Source organism: Marmota marmota, unplaced genomic scaffold (assembly GCF_001458135.2).
Source record: "Marmota marmota marmota unplaced genomic scaffold, marMar, whole genome shotgun sequence".
Taxonomy (NCBI): domain Eukaryota; kingdom Metazoa; phylum Chordata; class Mammalia; order Rodentia; family Sciuridae; genus Marmota; species Marmota marmota.
Window position 1 is genome coordinate 20378697 of NW_026000005.1, and position 19974 is coordinate 20398670.

At 40.1% G+C, this 19974-nt stretch overlaps 1 protein-coding gene across 1 annotated transcript in view; it reads left to right on the plus strand.

Moving 5' to 3' along the window:
- LOC107138360 (aldehyde oxidase 2) overlaps positions 1 to 19974 on the plus strand; it is an 83765-nt gene that overhangs the window by 36307 nt on the left and 27484 nt on the right. Inside the window, exons 19-27 of the mRNA XM_048808982.1 lie at positions 1994 to 2116; positions 5630 to 5726; positions 6255 to 6379; positions 7060 to 7193; positions 9174 to 9261; positions 12148 to 12234; positions 12781 to 12972; positions 15127 to 15354; positions 18916 to 19011. Of these exons, the coding sequence (XP_048664939.1) occupies positions 1994 to 2116; positions 5630 to 5726; positions 6255 to 6379; positions 7060 to 7193; positions 9174 to 9261; positions 12148 to 12234; positions 12781 to 12972; positions 15127 to 15354; positions 18916 to 19011 (1170 nt within the window). The remainder of the gene's footprint in view (positions 1 to 1993; positions 2117 to 5629; positions 5727 to 6254; positions 6380 to 7059; positions 7194 to 9173; positions 9262 to 12147; positions 12235 to 12780; positions 12973 to 15126; positions 15355 to 18915; positions 19012 to 19974) is intronic.

The following is a 19974-nucleotide window of genomic DNA, read 5'->3' on the forward strand; positions in this document are numbered from 1 at the left end:
CTTTTTTTTTTTTTTTTTTTAGCCTCACATATATTTATTGCAGAAAAGATCCAAGGACTGTTTTACCTCAAATTGCATATAATAAATACATAATACATATATACATATATATGCATACCCACACGCCCTCTTTGGATCACAATTAGTTATCAAATAGTAGTCAAATATTTCTTTTTTTTGAATTGAATTAGTTTAAAACTATTAATATTTTTTTATTGGTTGTTCAAAACATTACAAAGCTCATGACATATCATCTTCCATACATTTGATTCAAGTGGGTTATGAACTCCCATTTTTTACCCCAAATACAAGTTGCAGAATCACATCGGTTACACATCCACATTTTTACATAATACCATATTAATGACTGTTGTATTCTGCTACCTTTCCTATCCCCTACTATCCCCCCTCCCCTTCCCTCTCATCTTCCCTCTCTACCCCATCTGCCACATCAATGATCATGGCAGCACAATTCACAATAGCTAGACTTTGGAATCAACCTAGATGCCCTTCAATAGATGAATGGATTAAAAAACTGTGGCATTTATACACAATGGAGTATTACGCAGCACTAAAAAATGACAAAATCATGGATTTTGCAGGGAAATGGATGGCATTAGAGCAGATTATGCTAAGTGAAGCTAGCCAATCCTTAAAAAACAAATGCCAAATGTCTTCTTTGATATAAAGAGAGCAACTAAGATCAGAACAGGGAAGAAGAGCATGAGGAAAAGATTAACATTAAACAGAGACGAGTGGGGGGAGAGAAAGGGAGAGAGAAGGGAAACTATGGAAATGGAAGGAGACCCTCATTGTTACACAAAATTACATATAAGAGTTTGTGAGGGGAAAGGGGAAAAAAAAAAAACAAGGGAGAGAATTGACTTTTTAATTCAAAGTTAACAATTATTTATTGAGCACTTGACTTTGGGACCAGATAGTCTAGGTTCCTGTTCCAGCCCTTCCACTCCATAGCTGTGTGCCCTTGGGTTTCATGATCTGTAAAGAGGAAATGAGCATAGCACCCACTTCACTGTGTAGTTGTAAGATTTAAATGAGTTAATACATTTAAAGTGCTTTGGACAGTGACTGGCATAATGAAGGCTCTAGTGTTAGGTATTACTGTCATCTCTCAATGAGACCCAAACAATTTCTCCTCCAGCCATGGAGGTTGTTCTTTTAGTTGAACTCCAGCTGAAAAGGTTGGCTGTCTAGAACTATGTTAGTCTGCTTGGGTTACCATAATAAAATTCCACAGCTGGGAGGCTTAAACAACAGAAGTCTAGAGGCTTCCTCTCCCAAGTCTAGAGGCTAAGTCCAACATAAAGGTGTTGGCAGGTTGGGTTTCTCCTGAGGACTCTTCCCAGCTTACAGAAGGTAATTTTTTTCAGTGAATCCTCGCAGGCATGCCTTTTCTCAAGAGCATTCCATTCTCAAGGTTGTGTCTTCCTCTTCTTATAAAGACACCAGTCATATTTTAGTAGGGTTCTGCCCTATGACCTCATTCAACCTTCATTACCTTTGTCAAAGTCCTATCTCCAAATACAGTCACATGGGGTGGGGGTGGGATAGGGCTTCAACATGTAAATTTTCCAGGGCAGAGATGTGGGGGAAGAGGCTACAATTCAGTCTACTATAGGAGTCACATTGAACAAAAAATATTTTGCTTATCCTTAAACTCTAAAGTAACATCTGTGAAAGAGATACATGTGAACCAAGCACAACAGAGGACACAGTAGATTCAGTTCACAATCAATCTCATATCTACTCTGGGACTTATATTCACTGAGCAAAATAGCAAATGGAGCTGTCTATATTATTTAAATTTTACATTAGAAGTTTTTAGAAGTTTGAGCCAAACACATATAGTTGAATGAGTCCAATGTGGTTATTATTGCTCAAAAATGACATCTAAGATACCAGGCATTGGTGAAGTTGAGCTGCCTATTCCTGCCCTAATGTTCTATCTGCTTTATGCATGTACTTTCCACAGGTACTTTGCGTGGGCCAGGTTATCTGTGCTGTAGTTGCAGAGACAGATATACAGGCAAAGCAGGCAATTGAAAAGATAAAGATTACCTATGAGGATCTGGAACCTGTAATCTTCACCATAGAGGTAAGCAGGGCTGGCAGGTCTCACACTAAGATTTTAGAATCAAAAGTGCCTTTGTAAATATCTTAATGTGCAATACTGATTTAGGAATTTTGGAGAGGAGGGGGATTGGCTTTCCCTGGAAAAGTAAGTTTTCTCTGGAAGATATTACTTGTATGAACTGAAATTATCTTTGACTCCAAGGAACATTTTTTTTAAAAAAATCTCAGTGTACAAGTTTTTGTCTCACATTCAAAAAGTCTAGCAGTGGTTTGTCCAGGGCTTATGTGGTATCTTAATCTGTTTTGTGCTGCCACAACAGAAATCCTAAGATGGGTAATTTATAATGAATAGAAATGTGTTTTTCATGGTTCTGGAGTCTGGGAAGTCCATGACTAGGTGGTTGCATATGGTGCTTCATCATCCCATGGCAGAAGGTAGAAGGTCAATAGAGGGTGCATGTTCATGTGTGAGAGAGAGAGAGAGCAAGAGAAGGCCAAACTTGCTTTTATAACAAACCCCCTCTCTTCTTGATAAAGAACCTTCTCATAATAACTGCATCAACTCATTCAAGAAAATAGAGCCCTCGTGACCTGATCAACTCTTTAATTTGAAGTGCCTGTCTCACAAGACTATTGTATTAGGGATCGGGTCTCCAACACATGGACTGTGGGGGACATATTTAAGCCATGCATATGGGTTCTCGTGTCAGGGATCCAGCCTCCTTCTACCTAGTCGCTCTGTATGCATGGTTTCCATTCTTCAGGTCACCTCTGGTCCTCAATGGCTCCTGAAGTTCTGGCCATTAAACCCACATTCCAAACAATAGAGAGAATGAGGTAATGAGGTCAGAAATACCCCCTCTCTTTCAGGACACTTCACAGTTATAAATGCCTAATTATATTTCATTGATTAGAACCTAGTCACGTGCCATACCTACCTTCAAGGGGAGATGGAAAATGTAGATTTTATTCCATGTGTCCATGTATCCCCTAAAAATTGGGGATTCTATTACTTGTGGAAGATAATGAGAATGGATATTGAGAAAAATAATGTTTCCAAGGTGGAGCCCAAAAGTAGTGAGAAATTTATGGTGGAATTTCATGGAAATTTTACACTCTCAATTGGAGTCTATATAATGGACTTCAGATGATATTTCTAGGAAAGCAAATGGAGAACACAATTCAAGTGAGGATGGGTATGTTAGCTCACTTTTCATTGTTGTAATAAATACCTGAGATAATCAACTTATAAAGAGAAATGGTTAATTTTGGCTCACAGTGTCAGACCAATTCATAGTCAATTGGCCCCGTTGCTTTGGGGCCTATGGTGAGGTAGTATTTCATGGCAGCAGTACATGGTAGAGCAAAACTTGTGGCTGAGACAGGAAGAAGAGAAAGAGGAAGGGACTACAGTCCCACAGCCCCCTTCAAGGACACACCCCCAGTGACCTAAAACCTTCCACTAGGCCCCACTTCCTCAAGTTTCCACCACCAAGCCTCTAGGGTACATTCTAGATCTCAACTGCAGCAGCTAGGATTTGCAAGTTCTAAGAGACAGGTTCAGAACTAATTTGTTTGTGTGCTTATGACAGGTCATAAAAAGTATTGAAGACCCTAGTGAATCATTTGAGCATTTTAAAATGTTCCTAAAAGGTATAAATTGCTCAATATTCAAATAACTTTTAAAAAATATTTCTTAATATTTCTAAACCAAATTAACTCTGCTCCAAATTCCCATTTGCCAAGTTGGCAAAGAGTCTAGGCCATTTTTCTTGGCTCACTCGCTTTCCCCAGGTTGTCCTAGGATCTTATTACGGGTTTTTGAAATTTCAAATTGAACCCCATTTTTACCAAGGGTGAAATTGCACCCAGAGGATACACCATGAAATTTTCTGAGATTCAGAGTGTATAGGGATCTAGAGTTTCCTCAATAGGATGATCCAGAATCAGGAAATAATTCTTTTGTGACCAAAAGCAGGTGATAAGAGTCATATATACCAATACTGATTCATCCATCTATTAATTTGTCTATTTATATGAATCTGTCTTACACAACAAACACCAGGTGGTGTAGAGTAGTGTAGAGTAGTGGTTAAAAGGACAAATGCAAGAACCAAACTGGGAAAATTGAATCAAGGCTGTACTACTTACTAGCTGTGTAACCTTAGGCAAGTTACTTAATATCTCTATGCCAGTTTCTTCATCTGTAATCTGGGGGTAATAATAATATGTCTCATCATAAAACTCATCATAAAACTAAATGAGTTCATATGTACAAAGTGCTCAGAACAGTGCCTGGCTCATAATTAGCACTCACTAAAAACAGCATTTGTAAGAAAATTATATGCCTTGATCTCATTGAGTTAGAGCCTGCAAATCTCAGTTACTATTTACAATATGGAAATAAACATCCCTGTACATGCAGAGAGTGACTTATTGAGATCTCAGTATAGCATAACATGAAATTTTCAACTATATGATTTGTTTTTTGTGGCTTTGAGAAATCAGGTGTTCATTATGAGGCAAGATGTTTCTGACAACTGAGCCTGGGCTTAAACACTGCCTCCCTCACTTCTTTGCAGCATGACTTTGAGAAAGTTATTTTCACCTCTCTAAGCCCAGTCTCTTTGTCTAGAAAATCAAGATAATCATGAAATTAATGTGAGAAGACATGTAAATATACTGTTATTGTACAGTGCATGGTGCAAATGTTTTCACTGTTATCATCATTAGCAAGGAAGGCTGTGACTCCTAGGTTTGGGGAGTCTAAGAAGGTAGCAGAGGAGTGTCCTTCTGAAGTAATGGAAGACAGCTGGGATCCACAGGTTAAGTAAGGATCACCTGCTGGTAGGTCAGTCCATGGAATGGAATGGCATCCAGTCTTCATGTGTGAATCAGTTCATCTTATTGCCATCACCAAAACAAAACAAAACAAACAACACACACCATGGAACAAAGAACTGGGAAGGCTCTTGTGATATATCCCAGATACTCAAAGAAATGAACAAACTTTCTATATTATTTTCAAGATGTCTTGCCCCAGGATGTGTAAGGACCTGCCTATTGTGCCTCAACACAGCCTCAATTTTTCAGATTCTTGAGTTAGGGGTTCTTGCATGTGAGCCTAGTCTAATATCAGTGGTTTTTCTCAAGGAGAAGGTGAAAAAAGGGAACAGAAACTCACTTATAGTCATTGGGACCTATTGCCTGTTCCCTGGAGATCCACATTAAAAATGAGGAATGAGCATTTATCATCCTGGACCATCCTACTGCCCCCAGACCTCAATTCTCAGTATCCTTCTTAACATTTCACTAATTCTTGCTGGTTTTCTCTGCAAATCTGGAAGACAATCCTTTTGACATCCCTCTCTACAGTGGCCTGCTGCTCCAGTACTTGCTTACTTGACACCTTTCATACATCCCAGGAGACAGTGATTTGGGGGAGTATAGTAACTTTCATTAGAGGAAAAAAAAAACAGCTGATGGAAGAAAAAAGTAGGACTAACTGGCTCTTGTGATTTCCCCTGTTACACAGGATGCCATAAAACACAATTCATTCCTATGCCCTGAAAAAAAACTTGAGCAAGGAAACATTAAGGAGGCATTTGAAAAAGTGGATCAAATTGTTGAAGGTAAGCAACTCAGGATAGCTAGTAGAATTTTGCCTGATTGAATACTGAACAATACCTCAAGAGCATGTAATTTCTCACCAAAGAGATCACCCTCCAAAATCTTGGGGCTCTGTTGAATTTATACCTCTTCCTTTCAAATTATGTGTGGGATAGGGAGATAGATTAATTGGTAGAGTACTTGCTTCGAATGCTCAGGGCCATGGATTCAATCCCCAGCACCAATCAAAAAAAAAATCAAATTGTGTGTATGTGTGTGTGTGTGTGTTGTATTTGGGAGGTAAGCAGCAGAATAAATAGAAGAAAAATCCCTAAGATTGTGATTAGTTAAGGGTAGAGTAAGGAACAGAAGCTGACACATTTAACTTCCACAACTGTTATCTCCAGTTGCTATAAGACACATGCCTGATTCCTTAGTCAGAGCAAATGGAAACTAGTCAGTCCATGTCTTACTTGCTTTTGAATTCCCCAAGATGGTGGCCTCCAGGCAGCATACACCTTCAGAAGTTGTCCTGTGCTTGTGCTTAATAGGAGAGGTCCACGTTGGAGGACAGGAACACTTTTACATGGAAACACAAAGAGTGCTTGTTATTCCAAAGACAGAGGACAAAGAACTGGACATTTATGTGTCCACACAGGATCCAGCCCACGTGCAGGTAAGATCAAGGGTCTTCCCCATCTCCCCACCTTCGTAATTCCATCATGGCGGGCAATCCCCACAGCTCCATAGTTGATAACCATTTACCTACAAAACTTTAGAATCCAAGTATTGAACACCTGTAAAGCAGCTTAGACCTCAGAATGTTTTTATTATTTTTTCTGGCATTATCAAGTAATAAAAAGAAGAGCCATGGTCACTTTAGTCTATTTCCATTCGGCTTAGATGAATTCTCAGATTGGATGACACCACTGAATTATTTTTTCTCTAAAATAATCATTACAGATAATCTTTAGAGTCAGCACATTACCTTACAGAACATTTTTTTTTACTTCCCCAGCCACAATGTGCTCTAGGGTTTAGTTGCATACATACCAGGAATTTGCTGGTTTTCACCACTGTGGGACTTTAGGTCTAGGCATTTGACTTGGAATCCAACTTAGAACAAGAATCCAGGGGTGTGACAGTTTCCCTTCTGGTAAATTCCATTTTTTTCTGGAAGAACTATTCTGTGAAGATTAATGAACTAAGCAGAGCTCCATAAGACAAATTTGGACTATCCACTTTTTTACCAAAGGTAGATGTGAACATATTCTGCTGTGATGTTGTGTTTCCGGAAACAAAACAATTCTTTGCCATTTCCCTCTTAGAAATCTTCCTGTTATCTCACTTTTACAGAAAACAGTGTCCTCTACTCTAAACATCCCCATCAACAGGATCACCTGCCATGTCAAACGAGTGGGTGGAGGTTTTGGAGGGAAGGTGGGAAGGCCATCTGTGTTTGGGGCAATTGCAGCAGTGGGTGCTGTCAAGTAAGTATGCTAGAGGACACAGAGGGTACAGAATGTAGAGTCACTTTGACTTCTGTCATAGTCACTGTCATAGTCCTGGCAATTCAGTCTCTGTTTATAAAATGTTGATATTAATACTTATCCTCCCACTCTTCTTCATTTATTTTGGCTGTTCTTCAGTACTGAGGGTTGAACCTAGAATCTTATGCATTCTATGTAAGCACTTTCCCACTGATCTACATCACCAACCTTTTTCTTTTCTCTATTTTATTTTTTGAAAGACAGTCTTGCTATGTTGCTCAGGTTGTTTGCACACTCCTGGCCTCAAGTCATCCCAAGTAGCTAGGACTATAGGTACGCAGCACCATGCTCAGCCTTCCCACCCTTCTAGAGTTATTGCAAAAGTCAAATATATCCAGGACTTTGAATAAGTTAATATACTTTAAATAGATAAAGTGGTCTTACTGGCTGAATACCTCCAGAGCTGGGGCTGCCCATTCTTGAGCTTCAGAGAAGGTGACCTACAGGTAGAACATGGCACTCTGTCTAAATGGATTATTCTCTGGCTTTCCTTTCTACTCTCAACCCCAGAACAGTTTGGATTGAGGAAAGAACCACCCCCCCCCATCCTAGGCCTCACTGCATGTGGGAAGTACCACCCTCTCAAACTGTTTATCTCAGTGGACAGATGACTTGTCCTCAAAGAGAGCTCCTAGGGGCTGGGAGTGTAGCTCAGTGGTAGAGTGCTTGCCTAGTACATGCAAGACCCTGCGTTCCGTCTCCATCATGGGAAAAAAAGGGAGGAGTGGGTGGTTCCTGAGCTAACTGCTGCAATGGAAAACTCACCAATTCACTTGCCATTCATGCCTCAACATTCATGTATGATAGGTGCTGGCTTTTCTGTTATTCACTCATTTTCTATGGCTGTTTCTTTGGTATTTTGTCAGAGGCTTCATCAATCTGTAATGTCCCCAGATACTGCTTCCTTTGACAACCTCCGTGTAGTTCAGAGCATGTGTCTTAGTCTGCAGGTGGGAAAACCAGGATCTGAACCTCATCTTCATTCTTTCCATATCTAACCCCTCTCTATCTCAACCACAAGGGATCCAAGTGATTAAGAGAGAATCAGTTCTTTGTGTTCTCACAAGGCCTTGGGCCTTTCAGAGTTCTCAAATGTGACTGCACATTGGAGTTACATGGGGAACATTTAAATCCCAGCACCTGCACTTTCCATCACCAACCAAAGGATTGGAATATTCCAAAACTTCCCCAGTGGTTCCATTGTGCAGCCAAGTGTGGGAACCTGTGCCTTAAAATACAACCCTGCCTTCACAAACAACTGCCATACATTACGTGACCCACCCTCCCCCCGACACCTGGAACAGTGTTCCCAAACCTCCTGGGTATTAAAAGTCTCCTGAGATTGTAGAAGTTCCTGCCTCCCCATGCCAGCCCCACTGATTCAGAATTACTAGACAATGAACCTGGAATCTTTACATTTAACTGATGTTTTTATAGTACTGTTGTTAACTTTGCGTTTATCTGTTCAAGCTCTCTCCTTTATAACTAGCTGCAGAGAGATGCATAATAATGGGATCTGGGTGAGGATCACACTTGAAGGTCAATTTGAAGCCATAATAATGCAACTTAACTGTCATGTGACATTAATCCCTTTAGCTAGATTTTCTCACACTGAATTATCGATCACAGAGACAATAGTCATTTAGTCATACATTAATTCACATCAATGTCTAGCACATGCAGCATGCAATTCATAGATCTTTATGGGATGGATAGAGAGACAGTTAAGTGAATGGCATAAATGAGTGGGAAGGTGGATAGTGGATGAATAGGTAAATGAATGGATAGATGGATATGGGAAGATAAATAAGGGTTGCGTAAATACGTAGGTGGATAGGTGAAGGAGTAGATGGAGGGGTGAGTGGAGGGTTGGGTGGGTGGGATGGATGGGGAATTTGACCCAAGATTTTGTTTTTTTAGAACTGGCCATCCCATTCGTCTTGTTCTTGATCGTGAAGATGACATGTTAATAACTGGAGGGAGGCACCCGTTATTTGGAAAATATAAAGTAAGTCTGAAAGATCAAATAATTAAAAATAATTCCTTTTACTTGAATAGTTTTCTTCTTTTTTTACTAATTTTGATTTTGTAAAAACAATCTTATTGTCTAAAATATTAATGAAGATGCTATATATTTGCATATTCATAGCATTTCGTGGTGAACTTTTAACAAATCTGGTTTAATAATGAAAATATAATTTGAAGCAATGATAAAAACACTACTTAAGGAATAAGATTTTATATTAGTAGCTCCTTAAAGAAAAAAAAAAAAAACAGGACTGGGCGGTATTCAGAGCTAGTGCTTGCCTAGCATGCACAAGGCCCTGGGTTCAATCCCTAGCCCCACAAAATACAAAAACATGAGGTATGGTAGTGCACAACTATAATTTTGGCTACTCAGGAGCCTGATACAGGAAGATCACAAGCTCACGGCCAGCCTCAGCAACTTAGACTCTGACCAAAACAAAAAATTTAAAAAGGGCCAGGGATATAGCTCAGTGGTTGAGTGCCCCTGGGTTCAATACACAGAACTGGAAGGGGAAAACAAAACTCAAGATACAAACATTGTTACACCAAAACTTCTTGAATGTAAAAATATTATTTTATAGTAGAAATGTTTGGAAACATTTGGTCATTTTAACTGCAAAATCATTTTTTATGAAAGTTTCCACTAAGTGACCATAAAAGTGTCACAAAACCTCTTTGCAGATGAAAAAAACAATTGGATTTAAAATTGTAAAGCCAGGAGCAGAGGCACATGCCTGTTGTTACAGCTACTTGAGTGGCTGATGTGGGAGGAGAGCTTGAGTCCAGAAATTCAAAACCAGCCTGAACAACATAAAAAGATCTCATCTTTAAAAAAATACTTCTACTGCATTAACTGCATTTTTATGCAACTGTAGTATAAACACTATTAAAATTATTTGCTGGCATCTAGTTGACAATGCCATTTTTCAAGTTTGTAATTGAGCAGGGCACCATGGTACACACCTGTAATGCCAGCAGCTTGGGAGGCTGAGGCAGGAGGATCATGAGTTCAGAGCCAGCCTCAACAAATTAGCAAAGCCTTGAGCAACTCAGTGAAAGACCCTGTCTCTAAATAAAATATAAAAAGGGATGGAGAAGTGGCTCAGTGGTTAAGCGCCCCTGGGTTCCATCTGTGGTACCCCCCCCAAAAAAAAAAACACCTTGAAAAAATTTGTGATTGAGCTGTTAGAATAGTTCTAATGTAATACAAAGCGTTACAGACATTTTTATCTGGGCATTGCTTGTGGCATACACACAGTTAGATTCCCTATCTGACTTTGTCATTCCCTTAGATTATTGCAGTGTCCATACTACTAAAATCACAGCTTCCCATTCCACAACGCTATTTTATTTCTTCTGTTGGCATTAGTAATTTTTATAATTAGAGAGAAAGGAACTGTGGTTGGCCATTAAATTTTTTATTTACCTTCAAATGCACAGAAATTAATAGTCACAGCTATTATTATCTTCTAGGACCAAGAGCAATTAGAGGCTAACTGCTGGAATTGTGGCAGTTACTATTGTTAGGATGGATCTTGTGTCTTTTGTTTTGGCCTGGATTATATATTAGCCTTTGTGTCATGGTTATGAGACTGATTCAGTAATAATACTTATTAAAGAAGTTCTGAATTGTTAACATTTTGGTAATTATCATAATGCAAAATATAATTAAAAAGAGAGAAGTAAACTTTTTGAAAAATCCAAATTTTATCTTACTTTTAAAGAAATATAATGTCACTTCCAATATAATAATATATATAATATATTATAAAATATAATAATATATATGCATACATAGGTATAAACATATCCTCATTCAGACTTGCTAATTATGTTTTGCTTGGTTATTCAGAACTGGTTGTAAATTAGCATAATAGATATTTTGCATAAATAATTATTTCCAAAATTCTTGAAAGGTTTATCCTAAACAGTTGAAGAATTCTTTCTGCTGCCTTATACAGAGTGCTATTTGGCTTAGCAATTCTCATGAAAAGTAAAAATCAAACTTCAGTCTAGAATTTGTCAAAACTATCATACATTTTGAATTTGTGGGTTTTCCTATAGTTCTTAACTGCTCTGTGGTCTATTATCTGATATCTTTCTTGCAATAGATGATGAGAGCCATACAGTTATATAGTTTCTTCAGGTGTATTATCTTTGTTTTCAGAAGGGCAAAGAGACCAGGGCCAGTCATCTTTTGGTAATACCAGAATAGAGGGTGGGGATTTTTCTTTTCATTCATCTTATCCAAACAAGATGGTCCAAGTGGGTAGGAGGGAGGGGAATAGCAACATCAGAAACCTATGATCTGCCTTAAGCTCCTCCCAGACAGTTACAGGAGCACTGGCTCACATTCTCTAGGTCCTGTAACCATCTACAAAGCGCCTTCCCTGCCTAGGGAATTGAGAGTAGCTATTGCTGCACATCCAATCGTTGACCTCAGTTCTACAGTCTGTTCCATAATGAGAGACCCTGTGATTCATCCCAGGACATTTTGGAATCTCAGAGACTTTTCCACAAGGAGAAAACCACAGACTAAATTAAAAAGAAAGCCAGTAAAAAGTGAAGGAGAATCTCCCGAGAGTAAGGAAGACAAGAGTGGCAATTGCACACTGAAAGACAAGCAAAAACTTTTGAAGCACAGAAAATTACATGTTGAGCGAAGAGGGCTCAGCAAAATTCAGATCCAAACAGTTCTTCATCAATCAAACTGAAAAACAAAGGAATAGCAAGGCATGGTACACAACAGGATGAACAGGGAGCAAAGTCTGTCCCCAGTTGTGCTCAGTAGGGGAACTTGGCTATGGACTGCTCTTGGCATGTTAATTTTAAACCTATCAGTAAAATGTCCATCATTTGGTGACAGGTGGGATTCATGAACAATGGGCGGATCAAAGCTCTAGACATTGAGTGCTATATTAACGGAGGATGCACACTGGATGACTCAGAGCTGGTATGTGTATCAAAAAATAATCATGTTGGGCTGGGGATGTGGCTCAAGCAGTAGTGCGCTCGCCTGGCATGCGTGCGGCCCAGATTCGATCCTCAGCATCACATACAAACAAAGATGTTGTGTCCACCGAGAACTAAATAAATAAATAAATAAATATTAAAAAAATAATAATAATCATGTTGGGCTGGGGATATAGCAAAAAACTTCGGCTGCGGTGGTGCATGCCTGTTAATCCCAGCAGCTTGGGAGGCTGAGGCAGGAGAGTCTAGAGCTCAATGCCAGTCTCAGCAACTTGGCAAGGCCCTAAGCTACTCAGTGAGACCCTGTCTTTAAATAAAGTATAAAAAGGGGCTGAGGATGTGGCTTAGTGGTTAAGTGCCCCTGGTAGCATTAAAAAAAAAAAAAAAAAACTAACCACATCCTTAATTGTGAAAAGAGTGCAAAATTTCCAGATGAGTCTTTACTTATTGTACTTGATTTTTAGAGAAAAGGAGGGGGAGGCAGGATGTGATGGCCAATAAATGTGAATATCTCCTTCTACTTTAGGTAACAGAATTTCTTATACTAAAGCTGGAAAATGCATATAAAATCCGCAACCTTAGATTCCGGGGCCGTGCATGCATGACAAATTTGCCATCCAATACAGCTTTTCGTGGGTTTGGCTTCCCACAAGGAACCTTGGTGACAGAATCTTGCATCACAGCTGTAGCAGCCAAATGTGGCCTCCCGCCAGAAATGGTAGGAATGTAATCAGGTCATAACCAAGGTTGGTGAAGAGTCAGACCAGGGGGCAAATTGGCTACCTTGTCCCAAGGAAATGAACTAGAAAAAACAAACAAATGAGTCCTGGCTCAGCATTCAATAAATTAAGAGATACCTACAAGAACTCATCTCTTCCTATCTTCTTCCCTCCTAAGGCAAAAATTTCTCTTTTTCTTTTTTTTAATTTATATACAAATAATTACTCACAAAATATTCAAACCACACTGAAATAATCAAAGTAAAAAGTGAACATCTTCTTTCTCATCCCTCATTCCTGTTGGTCAAAGGTAACTATTATTAAGAGTCCCATGTTTACTTTTTTATCTTTACCCATCCATTTGTATTCATATATATATATATACACATACTCTCTATATATGTGCACATAGTTACTTACCGAAATGGAACCATAATATATATATCATTCTATACATTTATTTTTCTACCTGACAATATGTCATGGTCATCTTACCATGTCAGTGGAATGATCTATTCTTTTTTTTTTTTCATGACTTTGTAATATGATACACCTTTAGGTTGTTACTCGTTTTGGTTATCAAAATCATGTTGCAATAAACATCTTGGTTACATATGTACCAAGGGTGTATTTTACCCCGTTGTGTAGGTGTATCTAGGATAAACTAAACTTATAGAAATGGACTTCTGGTGCACTGAAAAGCTTCTGAGAGATACTGCCAAATGAATACCCTCTAAAATTATTATTTTATGTAATATACTAGAAAGCACACAGGTTGTACAGTATACTAGAACAGGGAGAGGCAGCCTCAGTAATTGGGGTAATTGTTGATAATGCTCTTCTACTTCTCACACATTCCAATCAGACCCTAGTCTACTTTTTCCACTTCCAGCCTTTCTGCAATATAGACCCTCTGCACCAGCAAGGACTCTCTAGGCATTGTTTCTTGAACTTCTTTATCCCTAAATTCAACAGGGACCTCCAGGTGTATAATTTGTGATTGTTGAGGAGATTGACAAGGGTCTCCACACAAAAGAACACCTCATATTGTACCAGGGAAACAATAGATTTCTTAAGAGACATCAGGTAAATGTACCATGGGCACAAAGGAAGAAGACATCACAGTGGCTTGAAGGGAGAGGAATCAGGAAGAACTTTCTGGAGAAGATGGCACTTGAGATTGGCCTTGAGGAACAATAGGCACAAGTGGTGGGAAGGTAATCTAGGCAAGTGGAACCCCAAGAACAAAGAGAGTCACTCGTTGTGGCTCAGTTTCCTTATCCATAAGATGAAGACAAGATGACTTACCTCAATAGTGCTCCTGCAGAATCGAATAAATTCACATTCATTAAAATATTTGTTCTCATGAAGTATATAGTATTATTCCAGTGTTGTTGCTGATAACAACACAGTAATCCTTTTATTGTTATTGGAACAAGATGGGGATAATGAAAAACCCCTGGGTATTTCTCAATAGACTTTTTTCTTTGAGTGTTCCAAGTTCCCAAGCTATAAAACACACCCTATTCAAATAAATTCTTTAAAAAACTTGACCATACATTCCAAAGGCAATTGGAAAACTTAGAGGAGATTCTCTGTCATTATATACAAATATACTCCTCTGTAGCAGAACAAATCCTCAGTTATGACACTAAATCTTGGTTTTAATATACTGTCTATCAGGGCTGGGGATGTGGCTCAAGTGGTAGCGCACTCGCCTGGCATGCGTGCGGCCCGGGTTCGATCCTCAGCACCACATACAAAAAAACAAACATGTTGTATCTGCCGATAACTAAAAAATAAATATTAAAAAAAAATTCTAAAAAAAAAAAAAATATATACTGTCTATCAGCTCTGCTTCATCCTCTGAACCTTGTGGGAAAAAAAGAAAATTCTGCTTCCCTAGGCCTAGGGCATGGCATTATCCACTGCCTGCCACTTCTGGGGGTAGGGGAGCTACCTTAAAAGATGCATTAATGAAGAGATTTAAAAAATTGTTTTTACAGCACCGCATGCTATTCAAAGAAAACAAGAAAAAAAAATGACCTTCCCCCTACCAAAGTTTGTAGTTTAATGGAAAGACTTTTTAAGTGTGTTTGGTGGTCAGTGTCTGTCTTACCACAACTACTGACTGTATTTCCCATCTCCTTCAGATTAGGGAGAAAAACATGTATAAAACAGTTGATAAAACCATCTACAAACAAGCATTCAGCCCTGAGACCCTGATAAGATGTTGGAACGAATGTCTGGAAAGGTCTTCCTTTTACAGCAGAAGAATGCAAGTGGAAGAGTTCAACAAGAAGAACTACTGGAAGAAGAAAGGCATTGCTATTATCCCCATGAAGTTCTCTGTGGGCTTTGCTGCAACAAGCTTTCATCAGGTAAGTCACCCTCCTGGCAGAACACTCCTGGCCCCGTTGCCTCCCACTACTCAGAAAGGAACAGGAACCCACAACAGCTGCTGTGCTTTCTGAGCTCAAGGATCTCAGGGAACAGGGTGGGGGAAAATAGGCTACTCCTGATCTGTATACCCAGAGACCGCAACACTCCATGGTGTCCTGCTAAGTCTTCGGCAGAGAAGTCATTCCATATTGCTCTACTAGCTGGCAGTTTCCTCTCTAAAGAATCTGTCAGTTCTGGTGGGGAAATGGGAGTGGGCATTAGAAATCTTCCAAGGTAAATATGCAAATGGAAGAGGCAAGTCATTCACCAGCCAAAGGAAAGAGGAAGGTCAGCATGCAGATGAGTCACTTAAATAATGTGAGGACTGGGACGGACAAGTCTTCCCTGTATCCCAATGAGTCATGGGCAGGAAGGCTGTTAGAAAACTGGGAATGGTTGTTACGCCATTACGGACCACCAAAATTAGAAAACCCAGCAACTGGGAAAAATCTTACACACATTAGATCTCCTTGTGTGTATGTCAAAGCAAGTTATTTAACCTCTCTGAATCTCAGCTTCCTCCATCATAAAATGTTATAATAACAATCTCTCTCTTCAGACTGATGAGGATTCTGTGAAATATGGAATGCAGAGCACTTGGCAGGGTTCCTGGAACACTAGAAGTCACCCAGGACAGCCCTAAGCCCCTCTCCAGGACAGCCCAGAGGGACTTCCCAGGGTTCTTGCTCCTATGGGTAGGATGAGATGCACTGGGCTTCTGAGTCACATTTCTCTTCCAGGGCAAGGTACCTTTTCTATAAATAGAGGAAGTTTAACTAACAGGTCTGCAAGCTGGACTAGATCAATGGCTGGGACCCCAGACAGCTGCCTGTATGGTTTCTTTCTGACACCAAATATTCTGTCTTTTCTAAACCAACTCTCCAACACCAACTGGGAGGGACACAGGGTACCTGTGCCTTCTGGGGGTTCACCAGCCCAGAATCCCCCCACCTGGACAGGTGGGAAGGGCTGAAGGATGCTCACACTCACGCACACTCACATGCACACACCAGTTCCCCTCATCCTAAAGTCACCTAGGCATCCATGAGTTATCTTATTAACAGACAAAAGACAATCCTTCCCCCATGCCCCGCCCCATGTATCTCTTCATTCAGCTCTCCCTGAGTTGTGTCTTTTATAATGAATTGGTAAGCATCATAAGGAATGTGCTTTCCTGAGTTCTTTGTTCCAGAAAATGACCAAAACTGAGCAGGTCTAGTGAAAATCCCAAATCAACTGTCAGCAGGAAGACTGTGAATAGTCTGGCACCCCATTTGACCCTGGTGTCTGAAATGAGTGAAGTCTCCTGGGACAACAACACATTCCAGGGTTTTAGAAGCTCTATACCAAGAACCAACTACAAAGACTAAATAATAATTTTTTGTTCTATCACACCTCTCTTCACCTAGATGTTCACTTCTCACTAAACCACAGCCTCACTGATCTCATCCATGGGAGCCAACTCCTCATCTCACCAAAAAAAAAAAAAAAAATTAAATCAAGCAATGACTTTAAATCTCCTTTTGAAAGGCCTTGTCTTCCCCTCAGTTCTAAATTGATGCACCAGGAACCAAGGCTAGGAGTGGAGAGGTGTTATTTCAGGTCAGCTGATGACTCACAATGTAGGATCAGATCCCTTACTCTCTATTGACAGTGAGAACAGTGTTCTCAGAGGGAGTCAAAGACCCACAGTGGGGAAAGACTGTTATTAGCGCCTACACACCTTGGCATTCCCCGCCCCTCCAAGCCTTCCTGGGGCCTTCAGGCATCTCCAGACAGGAATGGGCTGAAATCTTAATCCCTCCTTCTTCCACCTTACCATCCATTTACTCTGCAAACTTTTGTATAGTGTCTCTGTGATTCAGATCTGCTCAAGTTTCTCCAGAGGACACAAAGGTGCACAGGATCAGGGGCCCTTTCTTGGCAGAGTTTGTTACCTCTTGTTTTAGTCCTTGAACACTATTTATGCCACAAAGTAGGTAGATTAAAACAACAAATTTGTTCTCTCACAGTTTGAGAAACTGAAAGTCCAAAATCAAAGTATCAGCAGGTCTCTCCCCTTCTGGATTCTGGAAAGACTCCTTCCTTGCCTCTTCCAGCCTCTGGTGGCTCCTGTTGCTGCTTGGCTTATGGCAGCATAACTCCAATGATCAACTCGTCTCTCCATAGGCACCTTCCCTGGTGTCTTCACATGGTCTTATCAGGACACCTGTCATTAGAGACCACTCTCATTTAGTCCAGCTTCATCTTAACTAATTATATCAGCAAAGACTGTTTCCAAATAAGGTTACATTGGAGGTGCTACATGAATGGCAGTGGTTGGAGTAGTGGCAGGGAGACAGGAACACTATTCAACCCAATACTTCTGGTAAGAGGAACTACAGAGAAGGGGCGGATTGATCTTTTCCAGATGGGATGAAAAGCATTCAGGGGAATGTTAACAGAACAGAGACTGTGGGTATAAGTCTGGAGTCTGAGCAGACAGGGAAAGATCAGGAGGAGGAGCAAGCCAGGAATAGAGAACAGCATAAGTAAGAGAGGAACAGCAGTGGGGCAAGGGAAGGGATGAAGCTGGAAAAAAGCAACAAAAACAGAACCAAAGGGCTTTATGTTGTAATAGGAGCAGGGTGTTCCCTCACAGGCAATAGGGAGATTTTGCCTACCGTGTCCACTGGCAAACCCTTCTCTCCTTCCTGACTCCATTCAGTTGTCACTTCAGAGAATCCAACCCTGAGCAGCATGGGAGAAGTTGGACCTGTCTGCTGAGGTCTCCCAGGGCCCCTATATCTCAGTGTGTCACTGATCATGGTATACTATGATGCCTGGATTCTACCCTGTCTCCCCACTTTGTTGTGAACTACTTGAAGAAGAACCACGTCATATTCCTTTTCATATGTGTAGAGCTGATAAAGTATTAAATTCATTTGCTTTATGGTCTGTGTTATCTCTGTTCTCAGATTAGCAGGAGCAAGCTCTTTATAAACAGGGACTTTAAGCAGGAGCCAACTTTCAAACATTTGGAACCAATACTCACAACTCCTGAGGTTTCCAAAAGGGTTCTGACTGCCCAGGTTCCTAAACTGCTTTACAAGTGACTTTTTGCACAAACCAGAAGTAAACTTGAGAATTGTACCAGAAAACCCTGCCTCTCTGACCCTCAATGCTCTGTGAGATGTATTTCCCCACCTGATTTCTTTTTTCTTTTTTCTTTTTCTTTTTTTTTTTTTCTTTTGAGGGGGATACTGGGAATTGAACTCAGGCCACTGAACCACATCCCCAGCCCTATTTTGTATTTTATTTAGAGACAGGGTCTCACTGAGTTGCTTAGTGCCTCACTTTTGCTGAGGCTGGCTTTGAAATCTCAATCCTCCTGCCTCAACCTCCTGAGCCACTGAGATTACAGGCATGTGCCACAGCACCCAGCTCCCCACCTCATGTCTTACATTAAACTTCCTGAGTGCCACCTTGCACTGAGCTGTGCCTTCTGGATTGTTTTATAGGCAGCTGCACTTGTTCATATCTACACAGATGGGTCTGTATTGGTCACACATGGAGGCAACGAACTGGGACAAGGGATTCACACCAAAATGCTGCAGGTAAAATAAGTGTAATTAAATCAATAATTTTTATCACATGGTTGACATGACTGAAATTTGGGTAAATGATGATTCAAACTCTAAGACCCTGACTATTTAGTTGAAAGGCTTCTTACATACAAAATACAGTTATTGAGGTGGCAGAAATCCCATATGTGTGTAATACTGCTCCAGGGCATAGGGATGGAGGCGGTTGTTAGTGAAGATGCCACTCATGAGCCCATAGAGCATATGGAGGGTGTTCCATGCTGGTTTACCAAGAGGAGGAGTTTTTCAGGTATTCTATTTTAAGACCAGTAGGTATAATTTTTTATTTCACACAACAATGTTAGGTTGCTGGCATTTTATTTGAAGAGCAAGTATTTCGTCAACTATCATCCTATATTTTTAAAGGATATGTTAATATATACACATACATGGAAACTAGGAAGAATATCTTAGAAGAATAAAAGAATAATCCCCTATATTGAATACATTTAACCTTGTGACAAATGTATTAGATTGTTACAGTGCACATTTAGAACTTTTCATTATCAGAATATTTTCATTTTCAGAATATTAGAACCACATTTTACATGGTTCTAAAGTACTCCTCAGTTCAGTTTCCTTTTAACCCCATCGTCCTCCTTGCTCCCACAACTGCCACTGATATAGCTGCAAGATCTGGGCCTAACCAATTCCGAACTCCACCTGCTGCAGGAAGAGAGGGAGTGACTCATGCAAGCCAATCAGTGTCCCAGACAGGTAGATGCTAGAGATTATGCTGTAGGCCCGGAGTGGCTGGCAATTCTGTGCCATGTAAAAAGCCTATCTACTGTTGTAAGGAAAATGTAGAAAAAAATAATAATAACAATGCAAGAGGCCAAGAGAACTTAAAAGAACATAAAGTTCCTACCTGCAGACATAACCTGACACTAGCTCCATCTGTCCTTCTCAGTTGAATGAACCAGTACATTCTTTTTG